Raw genomic sequence first — 13,405 nt, forward strand, 5'->3', positions numbered from 1 at the left:
AGCTTATATCTAGCAAAACAACTCAGCTATGGGGAGAAATCCAGAACTCATAGCCAGTAAGTGGGATCCAGAGTGGTGTGTTAGGGACCATGACTCCCAGTACAGTGCACGGGGAGAATTAGGCACTTCAGGTATTGCCTAGAGACAACAAATAGGAAATACAGATAATGAGATGGGTCGTAACTTCTCTCTCGAGAAGTAGGCACTTCACTTCAGCCCCAAGCAAGTGGCTCTCTCCACGGGGCATTCAGACCACAAAATGCTTTCTAAAATTACTGTATTCAGACTGGAAAGGCTCACTCATTTCTTCTGGAAGGAGGAGAAAGAATAAACAGTTTCAGCAACAACATACTGAGTCAAAGCATTAGCTCAGATGGTCAGTTTAATTAATTTTCATACTGAAAATGGTTATAATCCTGATCTCCTCCTACCCCACCAAGTGCTCCACCATCAAACTACAGGCAGCCTACCTGTGAGTGCTGCCTTACAAATATGGCATTAGGTACTTGGGAACCTAGCATACAAAACTACCACAGTAAAAATGTACTTTTTAACAGCTTTCTAAAATGTTTCTGAGTGGATTTTTTTTCCTTTCTGCCAGATGAATTCAGATCAGAAAGGTGGATTTCAAAGATTGCCACTGCTAGGCAGATTCGTGCTAATACAGCATTTATACCATTGTCGTGTGCATCTAAAGAAGTAGGAAATGTGCAGCTCAGGACAGATCTGTGAATCTACGCAAATGAGAGAAAGTACAGTTCTACTTATTTTTAGCTTGTGAAAGTTTTAATACGTGTTAATAAATATAAAAATCTTTTGTATGCTCAACTACAAAATTCCATGATTTATAGTAGTTTTTCTAATATATATTTTATTATAGCATATGTACAACAGGCTGGCTTTCAAGAATAGCCTTAAAAAGCATAAGCAACAGAGTAGTTTATCTGTGACTTTTATAATGGACCATAAATGTTTCAGAAGAATGGTCTGGCGAGGGACTTCTTGACTCATGTTTTGTTCTGCAGGCTCTGAAAACAAAGAATGTGCATGTATTTAACAATAAACTATACAGCTTTTGGTTTGAACTTTGGCTTAATTGAAATCAGTGGCAAAATTCCCCTCTTTTTATGATGAACACTGTGGTATAAAATAATTCCCTTCACCATTATTAATGTACTGTTCTTTCTTCCATCCCCTGTATTCTTTAAATCTGAGTTTTATTTATATGCTGATATTCCTGTAACTGCAAACCTAAAGAGAAAGCCTCTGTTCCCATATATCCTTGACTTGCCTTTTGCATTTTTCTGCATGATTCCTCTTTGATCTGCCTCTGAATTTAATAATGAAATTTGACTCAATATCCCTCCCACTATATATAGCTCCTGCTACATCATGTTCTGTTACCTATCATCTGGCAGTGTAATTCTTGAAATCTGGCCATTTAATTTGGTCCAAGAAAATGTATCATTTAAGAAAAGGCCATGTTCATTTGACTAAGTGAATGCACATTTCTGTTTTCTTACCAAGCATTGGTGTATGGGCAGTTTCTCATACTGTGTGTGGGGGAATGTTTACAGAATCCTATCAGCAAAAATGGCATTTGGCAAGAATATTAACTACAATAGCAGCATTCACGGTTCAATTTCTAAATATGTTATAATGCTGAATATTCTCATTTCCTTTCTGCATTACCTCTGCCTGCTACAGGACTAGGAAGGTAGTCTCACAGAATTTTTGAATTCAGATTTCACCTTCCCCTGCCATGGGACAGGAAATGAAACCTCCTGAAGCCTGGGATCTCTGCATGAATGGAGGGCATTGTAGATATGCATCATATTTCACTCCTCCCTGCTGACACCCGCAATGTCAGTTCTTTCCATCACTGGGGCATGCTGGACTGTTTTTAAAGACAATCACAGTGCCAACCTCTTAACTAAGTCAAAACATTTTATTTTCTGCTTTTCCAATTTCCTAGAACCATGATTAATATCCCTATCAAATTACCTGATCTTTAGGAGAGTCAACAGGACTATTCCTAGGATGAGAACTATGCAGGAGGAATAGGCAATAATGTAGACTGTTTCACCTATAAGTAAAAAACAGAAAGCAGACATGAAACATTTACTTCTTCAGTAATAAGAATCAGATTTGAGATCTGAATTGGAATGCATACATATGTAAGCCAAATTAGCTATCAATTCTGACATAACTAATTAGAAGGAGGAAAAAGACCTAGATGGTATCCCAATGGTAGGAATAACTCATCCCTCACCAACTGGTGCAAAATAATTTTCAGATTCCTCTTAGTAAATACCAGCTCCAATAGCACTTCATATGTGTAGCACTACCTTTTACTGTACTCCAGCGGAACAGCTTGTTACTCTGATTTGTGTTTTGGAGTATTCTCCCCACTGATTTTAAGGTGTTAATTTTATTCTGTGTATCAGAGACCTGGCTCCTACTTACCTGAGAGACCTCTTTTCCTTTTTTGCATATTACCATAATTGCAGCGTGCAGCAATACTTGATCTAGAATCAAATTAATGTAAAATGGGTTCTAACACTGTGTTTCTGGGCCCCGTGCCCATGGAGTTTCCTCTTTCTCTTAGGCTTCTCACCAAAAAGTCACTTAGGCAGCTTACGTGCTAAAAATTCCACTATTGAAAAACTGGGAGTTGTTTCAAGTTTTGTTTTCCCAATGCGGAGAAACTTATTTTTCCTGGAGGAATGAATCCATCAGTTTTGATCAGATATTCTGAAGGAAAAGTTTCAATTGAGAATGTAACGTAAGCCCTGAACCTGGTTAGATTACTTGACAAGAGGACGCAAACGCAGAACCGCAAGCACAAAACATGAGACCTTTCTGTTACTTTCCTGTTGCACTTACTCTGTTGTGTTTATACAATTAAATAAGTTTTGTTTATATAGGAACTCAAATGCAGAGGGCCTTAGCTGTTCCCAAGCTGCTCCACCTTACACAGTCAGTGAAACATCCACCGAGGAAGAGATGGGGTCCCAGCCCCATCACTGGGCCACTTATCTGGGCTGTGAGAAGGCCAAATTCTGGTCTCTGAATCAGTTATCAGTTATTAGATGTTCTGTGTGTTTATGTGTTTGTGTATATGCCCGCACAGACCCTAAATGAGATATTTCTGTATACACTACATATATGCAACAGATGTAGCGTATAGTGTAATACAAACACAGGCGGTATCGATACTGGAGTAGCCCCAGTAACAGAAAGTGTGTATATATGTATTCTACAATGAGGCAAGCAATGGGAAAGAGCTGAGCAGGCGGTTGGACCTGCCTGGTTTTTATTGCAGGATGATGCTCACTTTCTCTCAAAAAGCTGTCCAGAAGTCAGGTTTTCCAATAAAAGAAAAATTAAAGCAATGATTGAACCATCGCAAGTTGCACAAATGCAAATGAAATCAAAATCTTATAAAAATCTTATAAAATGCTTTGGGTTTGGTGAAGTAATTGCTGGTAAAAGAGATGTGGATTATAACATTTTCAGTTCTATGGGGAACACAAGAAAGATGTTAATGATGAGATCATGGTAGAAGCTATATATTTTCTCCTACCTTCTGAGAAATGAGGGAATTTGTAAGGCTAGAAGAGGGCACAGTTTTGTGGCTGAAGAGCTAGTTCTTCATTATATATCTTCTTTGTGGTTTAACTACTTGAATGTGCTTATTCATCTTCCCTTAAAAATGTTGCTGGGGTGTGCGTTTCTTCATAGGCACTCTGTTCTGTAAAAATTTTCACTATCCAGTTTTCACTATTAATCTATGTCCAATCAGTTCTTGAAATGTGAAATAGTGCTGGGGAAGTTAAGAAACATAGATACGAAATTTTGGCTCTGTTCATCCCAAATCTTGTCCGTGAAAACTACCAGAATCCACATTTCAATTCCTGTATGACATAACAGGCTGTATTATCCCATTTTGATTCCTGTGCACATGGTATTGATCATCTGAACATGATCTAACTAACAAGTTAAGGCTTAAAAACCAGTGCCTTAAATGAACAATAAAAACACTGGCTGAAATTAGGCACATTTGTAATTATGGATCAGTAAACAACCTTAGCTCTCATGCTGTGTGGCCATTCATAGTTCACTGGAATCATAGAATCATTTAGGTTGGAAAAGGCCTTTAAGATCATTGAGTCCAACTGTCCAACCTGCTCTGGAGAGCAGATAGATCCATCAAGAGCATTAAAAATGTGATTAATTAGCAGAAATGATAAAAAATGTAGTGTACATAATGTGCCTATGTCATTACTCTTCTAAGAAACAGCTGTTGCTATTTCAGTACATCTCTTCAACTGAGGTGCAGAGGAGCAAACCTGGTTTGGGTTCTCTCACTAGATGGAAAAAGGGATACAAATATCTGCATGTACCACGCAGAAAGGCAGGCACACACAGTGTCTAAAGACTTATACTAGGAGGTGGCTAAAATATGACATGTTTCCAGCTCTGTCCTGCAGAGAGTGAATCGACACAAGTGGCTACCAGTCATTTCCATTGCAAGGGGAGGGGCTGCGAGGTGCTGGAAGGGCTGCTCTGTCCCGTGGAGGTGGTCTTTAGTCATGAGAAGCTTGTGGGCCTTCTCACCTCGGGGCAGGTCTATAGCAAGGCCACCACAGCTGTGTGATGCATGTCTTGCCCTTCCTAGGATGGGCTGCAAACCTCAGGGACACAACCACTGAAGCTCTAGCTGGAGCTGCCTACATAGACACATGGACATTTCCAGTGATGAAGTTCAGTAGAGGATAGCTGTGGGCTCAGCAGCTAGAACAATTAGTGGGATTACACTCTTGTGTAAATCTACCTGCTTATGTCAACAACTGCTTGCTTACAACTACCTGAAAGGAGGTTGTACTACAACTACCTGAAAGGAGGTTGTACTGAGGTGGGTGTTGGTCTCTTCTCCCACGTAGTTAGCGATAGGACGAGAGGAAATGGGCTTAAGCTGCGCCAGGGGAGGTTTAGGTTGGAAATTAGGAAAAATTTCTTTACGGAAAGGGTAGTCAAGCATTGGAACAGGCTGCCCAGAGAGGTGGTGGAGTCACCATCCCTGGAAGTGTTTAAAAAACGGGTAGATGTGGTACTTGGGGACATGGTTTAGTCTAGTCTACCCTTGATTGGTTTAGAGTAGACTTGGTAGTGTGGGTTAATGGTTGGACTGGATGATCTTAAAGGTCTTTTCCAACCTAAACGATTCTATGATTCTATGTCTACATAGTGAAATGGCTGTGAATATTCATTGGACAGATGAATTCCAGCTGGTGCTCAGAGGTTTCTTGGCTACCTGCAGCTTGTCACAGGCTTTTTTCTACATTTATAAAACAATCTGATTGACAATGTTTCATACCTTACAAACTAAAGTCACTGGAGCTGAACTAATCTCAGTTCCCACAGCAGCTGGTATAATTATAGATAAACCCTGCCAATTACTTGTTTATCTAGATTCTCAGCATGGCAAAACTCTTCAGTAGGAAATATATGATAACTCTATAATTTAAGAAGAAATTAGATTAATTTCAACAGTTTTGAGTCAAGCCCAATTTTATTGTATCTCACAAGAACAGGATAAAAGTTCTGTATTTCTAGCTTTCTCTTTTAGCCAAAAAATACTTTAGCTCCGAAGCTCTATGCTGATGAAAGTAAATGCTTATCTTCACACATGAATCATTTTTCAATTAAAGTGTAGGAAGCAATCTTTTAAATTATGTGGAACTGTAAAATCATGAAGCTAATTTGCATAGGATAAAGTCCAAACCAAGCTGAAAGTGCCTAACTAGGTAGGCAGTAACAACATTTTTGAAGTTTGGAGATTTTTTGTTTGATTTATCACTTTTCAATGTTGTTTCCAAAATGACATAAAATTCTGGCCCCATCTAAGCTTACAGCAAAAGTCTCGTTAACCTTTATATGGTTAGGACTCTGCCCAGATCACAGCTTGTTAACAGGGTTGTATCAGCCCACAGATGACTGGGTTGGCCCGTATGTGAATGAGTGTAAATCCAGTCAAGATATTTACACAATCCTGTTATCATATGGTTAGACCAAAAACTGGAATAATATTCTTCCAGCTGAACAGGGTTATATTTATTTGCAAATATGTATGAATATATGTTTAGATTTTTTTATTTATTATGAAATACTCCTTTTATTAAAACCAGTCTTATCCAGTGGCATGATTTGCAATGCCACTGAATAGAATGGAGAAATCTTATTCTTTTTTGAACAGTAAGTGGGTTTTTTAATTATAAAATTAAGAAAAAGTTGAAGAAATACTGAGTTTCTTCTGAGCATGTTCATCCGTAGATGGTCATTAGTTTGAATTGGTGAAAGACATCCTTATATCTTTCAATGACAAGCTAACTAAAGGATTGTTCTGAGATTTTGATGTAGGGACAAGACATCAGCGAATTGTATCTCCTGCTTTCCAGGCAGAAAATAGCCAAGAAGCAAATATCTTCACACAAAGGCATATTTGACAACTTAACTGTTTTGCCTCTGCACCCTGGGATTCTTCTTGGGATTTGATTTCAGTAAAGATAAATATTTTGTAAAGATGATAACTCCCTTTGCAGCCTGAATAATGCTCATTTACTAGCATATGAATCTAGGATACTGGGTTAGATTTTTGGCAGTGGGATTTATGAAACAATTTGCAATATGGTTTTTATCATCAGGTAGATAGCCTGAATCAGATTCTGCTCCTTGACCTGGCTTCTTATGAGAAATTTATAGGTTAGAGAATTCCCATCTAGTGTACATGACAGCTCCAATAGAAGGAATATTTTATTGTATGGTTTAGGCTGGTCAGCATTCTTTTTATTTTTCTAAGGCCATCCAAAATTCTGTTAAGAGTTCAAGGACAGGTTTTTGGAAAGTATTCAGACTTCAGTGGGAACAGAATTAACTGGGTGCAGGCTGCTTTTTGCAAACATTTATCTGAATCTCTGAGGGAAATGTATAATACATTTTACCCACTGAAAGGGTCTGCAGTTAGAACTAGTCACAGGGGTGAAATAGCTCACATTATACATTTTCTCACTTAGAGCAGGATTTCTTGCATTATGACTTGCATTATCTAACCACTAGAGTCTTGTTCCAGCTAGAGATTCAGGCTCCCTCTGTAGCTGGCAAAGAGAAACCAACATTTCCAGCAAAGGTAGTCTGAAAACTTTTCTCTGGGGCTCCCTGACTTTCTTTTCTGGCTACACAGAGCACTTGGATGACATACATGATTCTTGAGTAATTATAATGCTAAAATTACAGCTGAATGCTTAATTATTCACATACAGGTCTCAGGAATCCCATTCCCATTAATCTATTTTTATACTGCCCAGGTTGCCCACTTCAGCAATAGTTGAAAGATGGAAATGATAGAAGTCCCTTCACTTTGAACTGCATGCACAGCTTGAATTAAAGGTGTTCAGTATGAACAGTTCTGGGAACTAATTCATAGTAATGTCTGGAGTATTGTAATCTGCTCCACACAAGGTAGGACAGGTCATTCTCGTTAGAGTAGATATTTGTACATTATGCTCTTTAGTGTTCTCACTCTGTAATTGGGTCCTTCAAAAGGAAATATAAAATTAATATTATTTCAACCATGAGAAAATTTCTATATTAATTCAATATCCTTTAACGTTATGTCACTTAATTGCTTACAGTAAATGCATGGAAATAAAAGCAGATGCAGCTCTTCAGCCCATGGGATATCATGATCCGCAATTGTGTGCCCTTCTGTTGCATGAGAAGGTAACGTCTGATGGAGTGTAACACAAGCCCCTTCTCAGACCACTTACTGTGGCTTCCTAATTTCATTGTTATAACTACTATGGCACAAAAAGTCAAGAGAGATAGGAGAGAAGTAGGCGTGACATCAAAGCTAATAATTTGTATTACACATTATGACTACTACTCTCTAATGCCTGTATGGAGAGTCAGGCTCTGGCAGGCTTAATAGCTTAATTTTCCCCAATTATAATATAGTGACTGTGAGACATCTATTCCAAAACCACTTACCAAAGAAATTGGTTCAGTCTCATTATCTTTATTTTGTGGTTATATAAGCTAAGCCAAACAGGTAGCGAGATCTTTCCACATTATGTTGAACGGGGGGAGCAACAGGTAGAGCTCACTTGCCTGAACCCACACAAGGGACCCAGCCTTTAGTCTTCCCTGTCATACATGAGGGAAATTTCAAGAATACTTCTATTAAAATGGAGCGGTTTGCCCAAACTCACCATTAATTGAAGAAGAATGGAGCTGTGCTCTGGAAAGCTTTTCTCCTGGCATTTCTGTATTTACCCAAAGAAAACCTTTCTTCTTAATGGAAATCTGACCTGAATATTGGAAGGAAAATATCCATTCAAAATATTACTTTAAAGAATAATTTCAATGAATATTGCTGTTTGGTGTTTTGATAAGAGTCACAGAATTTATAAAGGTAGCTATTTAAGATATTGTTTACTGATACTCGATGAACAAAGTGAATGACAGTTCTTCCTTTGACATCTCAGTTAAACCTCCGCTGTAGTTTGTCTTATGGGGGACAAGTGCGCTTTAAAAATATTCTCTGCCTCGAAACAGCTTAAATTCTTTTTTCACATAAACTATTTTAGAAATAGGCCCACCAAACCAATATCAAAGTGATGAGAAATGGGTAGTAGTTTGAAGTAATTTCCAAAAGGCAGAGCTTATTCTCCAAATGAATTGCTGGACCTCAATCAGCTTTCACAAAGGCCTGTCCTCCTAGTGGGCATAATTTTGTGAATATATTTGAAAACAGATATCTTCTGTTGAAATGAAAAATAAAAGGTTTACCTGAGTAGAGTAGTTTACAGAGCAAGAGGCTAAACCATACAAGACTATGCATGGTCACTCACATGAACTGTAAGCTGAGAAATTTTTATTCCCTAGAGGAATGAAAACAATATGAAAAAGGCTCATGTTTGCAGCCTGGAACATTGTCTAAATAGCTATGGACTAAATCTCCTTGTAATGTGAGATCCAAAAGTACAAGCCAGAGCTAAAATATTTTGGAAACTTCACTTTTTACTTTCTGTCACTGGCATTTTTGCTTATTCCCGTTGTGACACTGATCCTGCATTGGCACTGATCTGCGTTGTACTTCTGTCTCATATAGCAGCCGGTTACTTACAGTTCTTGCCTTATACTGAGTCTGCAGCAAGCTTTAGTCCTGTAAGCGCAGCTCCAAGAGCAAACACTTGTAGCAAGGCAGTGCCATACAAGAGTAGGAAGATGTGATGGTGTAAACACCACTTGTGGGTCTGTTCACACCAGTTCTAGAGGCAAAGATTTCTTTTGCTAGCCCTGGGTATTTGCCTATTCAGAAAGGCTTCAATGTTAAAAATCATCACCAGTGTAAGAGTGAAAGTTATCCAAAATTCACACCCAGGCCAGATGAATGATTTAGCAGAAGGGGTTGGGTGAGGTCTTCAACAGAGTGCTCACTCCACATCTCTGAATTGCCATGCAGATAATGGCATTTACCACTGTGCCTTACAATCAAACCCCTAATCATCTCTCTCTTCAGTTTAGCTGCCTTACAATTAGACATCTAGAAGAAACAAAAGTGACAGATTCACAAGACTCTGCAAATGTTCTTTACTCAGCCAAAGGCCCTGGGTCCCCAAACTTTTTTTGTTTAACTAGCAGGAATTCATTGCACCACAGGAGCAAGCAAGCTTCTGTTCTTCAGTCCTAATTAGGTTAGGGAAGTTTCCATCACACACACAAAAAAAACATTTTAGCCTGAGACTGCTTCAGGGAATGGCAAAAGCTCACGAGCAATTATTTGATTATTATGACATGAGGGTCATCTTTTTGCTTTGTAGGTAAAGAATAACTAACACAATGATGTGATCACTCATTTGGACCATTAAATGCTGCCATAAAACAAGCAAACAAATGAATAATATTCATCAGCAAAATCACCGCCAGTAGTCTCAAATCTAAGTGTGTTAAGGTATCACTTTTCCAGGGGAGTTTCTATATGATTTTTAATCTTTTCTCAGAGTCTGAATTTTAGTAGTGATTAACTGAGCTTAAGGGCAGTGTTTCAGCAACTTGATTTTAATTTCTGGGTAGACTTTGAATGACAAGAAAAACGTTACATCCTTATCAGTGGTAACATTTTGGCCGCTAAAACTAAAAAATTAGCTAATTCATCCAGTGAAATGTGTGCATGTAATTAATACATGTTTTTAAAAGACAGTCCATCGGACGAAACTATGAAATAGTCATTGCTTTTCATTGAAATCTTTAGTTACCTTTCCCAAGCTAGGTTGAGAATATATATGGTTACATATAGAAGATGACTGGCATAGGGTATGATGCACTAGCAAGTAGTATATTGTAGGAGGATTTATATAGCAAAAGAGCTGGTGTGACAGATCAGAGATTTGGGGAGAAGAGGGTGCTCTGGTCTTTAATCTGGTCAACGGACCAGATGCCTGGATGTAGCTGGAGCATTGCAGAGGCGGCTGGTGAGCCTACAGGTTCAGTTCAGAGGCTGCAGGAGTCCAGGAACCACCCTGTGATGTGGAACCAGCCTGTGATGTGACCCACAGCACAATAAGTAGGACAAACAGGAGATTTGCTTCAAAGGCACACTCCTGATTCAGAGCAAAACATCAATATTTGCTCCCATATTGCCATTCACTGCACTAACAATTCTCTCTTAAACAAAGACTTGGCAAGATTTTTATATTTAACAAAAATAAGTAGCTGATTTAGCACATGAAAGGCTTTACTGGTTCTGAGAAAGTACATACATTTCATCTGAGCTAATCCCAGTGTTTTTAATGAAGGCCAAATCCTGAAGCCTCCGTTCACAGCAGCTTTTTTTTTGAGAGGTCCTATTTAAATCATTGAAGTTATTTTCTGTGGAATGAAATCTGTTGCTAAATGTGTGTAAGCTATACTAACATTTAGACTCCAAGAAGAAAAGAAAGAAATAACAACATAATATGTCATAATATTTGTAAAAACTGTGTACCGAAGTACAACATTAAACCAATGAAAGGAGGGCTTTGGACTTTTCTAATCTGCATAATAGTATAGACCCCAGAAACTACTCTTTTATTGTTATTCCAGAAAATGCATGTAATGAGATGTAGTCAATTTTATTGATTTACTACTAGTATAAATATTTCCCCAAACCAGAGGAAAAAAACTGTACGTGCAATTTGTATTTTGATTTGGATTAAAAAACCCTCAGATATAAATCTTGCTGAAATCAGTGGTAGCAAAGATATAGCAAAAATTTGGTGTAAGTCAGCATTTTAATACTCTTTAAAACTAATTATTCCTTAAAATTTTATGTGTAACTCACGTAACTCACTGAAGCAGGATTTACTGTGAAGCATGTGATGGAAGAATTCGCACAAAGACTGCTCTGCGGGCGGCAAATTCTGGCAGGTACACTCCACGCGCAGCATCGTGCCCCAGTTGCTAATGTAGGCTGCTTTGCAATCAGCGTTTGCAGAACAGGGCATGTCATCCTTGATTAAAGTTTCAAGACAAGCTTCATCATCGTAGCATTTTTTTGTCACGTGTCTCCAACACTTAGACCGAAAAGCTGTGTATTTTTTCCTGGTGGAAAAAAAAATAAGTATACAAGACAGTTTAAAAACTCTGTGATTTCACAAAAAGTCATTTAAGGATCATCACAGAAAGAGAGTGTATTCCCAAAGTACCACTTAAGCTTTAAAAATCACAATATTCAGTGACAGCTGGCCTAAATTTTGCTCTGATTTGCACCTAATTGGTTTGAGTGAAATCTGCAAAAATGTAATTTGAAGAAAAACTTGGTTTTACTGAAAAAGCTTTTGAGAACAAGCAACTGCACTTCTAATCAGCACCTGTGAAGATTTTCCTAGGGTCCAGCAAAAATCGGTGTGAATACCAACAGTCTCGGGTCCTCAGAGAAGAAATTCAGATAGAGGAATTAGACCAGTCATCACAATGAAACCACACAGGTGCTGTTTTAGTGGATCAGCTTGTTTGGCAGTGTGAAGGAAGAATGAATATTCAACTTATTTTACATAAAATAACCTATATCCAATGCCAACCCCTCTTCCCCCCGAATGCTAACAAAATAAAAAATGTCCAAGGATCAGGAAAATTAGAAGTAATTCAGTTGACTTTAAAGATTAGTTTATATTGGAGATAAGCTACAAGAAGAATTAACTTGTTTCCCAGCTCAAAAATCTCAAATTATTTCAGTTTATTTGCTCTTAGGATAGAATAAAATTGGCTTTTAATGCACTATGTATGACAATAGAAAACAACTATTAAAAGTTAAATAAGAAATCTGTAGGTATTAATTAGAAACCAATTTATCACTGTCGTGGTTTAGCCCCAGCCAGCAACTAAGCACCACGCAGCCGCTCGCTCACTCCCCCTGCCCTGGTGGGATGGGGGAGAGAATCGGAGGAGTAAGAGTGAGAAACACTCCTGGGTTGAGATAATCACAGTTTAATAATTGAAATAAAGTAAAATAGTAATGATAATAATAACAACAACAACAACAACAACATAATAATAATAACAACAACAACAACAACAACAACAACATACAAAGCAAGTGATGCACAATGCAATTGCTCACCACCCGCCAACCAATACTCAGGCAGTTCCTGATCAGCAATCGCTGCTCCCCAGCCAACCCCCCCCAGTTTATATACTGAGCATGACGCCATATGGTATGGAATAGCCCTTTGGCCAGTTTGGATCAACTCTTCTGGCTGTGCCCCCTCCCAGCTTCTTGTGTACCTGGCAGAGCATGGGAAGCTGAAAAGTCCTTGACTAGCATAAGCAGTACTCAGCAACAACTAAAACATCAGTGTGTTATCAACATTCTTCTCCTAGTAAATCCAGAACACAGCACTATGCCTGCTACTAGGAAGAAAATTAACTCTATTCCAGCCGAAACCAGGACAATCACTTACATTAAATGTTAGGGGATGATAAAGGTAAACTGTTGTATATTGTACATCAATATATTAAAATATTTTTACCTTAATCATAAAATGAGGTTTAATTTAGGTTAAAATTAGGTTTTAAATTAATTTACTGTTGGTATTGTGTATCTGTTACAAGCAACTCACATGGAAAAGCATGCACTGTTACAATACCACCTAGGAATTGTAAATATTTTCATTACACATGCAAAGGTTTCAAAGCAGGTGCCACCTCTGTGCTAATGGAATTATTTTTATTCACCTCCTGATTTATAGATATGCCTAGCCATAGTACACAGACTAATTTTGCTAATTATATCCACTTATTGAAGTGCCAGGAAACATTAATGTTCCCAAAATAATGGGTAATTCAGCAAGTCTCCATTATGATA

The 13,405-nt window shown here is 38.1% G+C and overlaps 1 protein-coding gene across 1 annotated transcript in view; it reads right to left on the bottom strand.

The window, feature by feature from the left end:
• Positions 1–940: 940 nt before the first annotated feature.
• GFRAL (GDNF family receptor alpha like) overlaps positions 941–13,405 on the bottom strand; it is a 29,510-nt gene continuing 17,045 nt past the window's right edge. Inside the window, exons 7-10 of the mRNA XM_075708453.1 lie at positions 11,384–11,643; positions 8,271–8,369; positions 2,005–2,086; positions 941–1,028 (exon numbers count right to left, since the gene is read on the bottom strand). Of these exons, the coding sequence (XP_075564568.1) occupies positions 941–1,028; positions 2,005–2,086; positions 8,271–8,369; positions 11,384–11,643 (529 nt within the window). The remainder of the gene's footprint in view (positions 1,029–2,004; positions 2,087–8,270; positions 8,370–11,383; positions 11,644–13,405) is intronic.

This window comes from Pelecanus crispus, chromosome 3, assembly GCF_030463565.1.
Source record: "Pelecanus crispus isolate bPelCri1 chromosome 3, bPelCri1.pri, whole genome shotgun sequence".
In the NCBI taxonomy this organism is placed as follows: domain Eukaryota; kingdom Metazoa; phylum Chordata; class Aves; order Pelecaniformes; family Pelecanidae; genus Pelecanus; species Pelecanus crispus.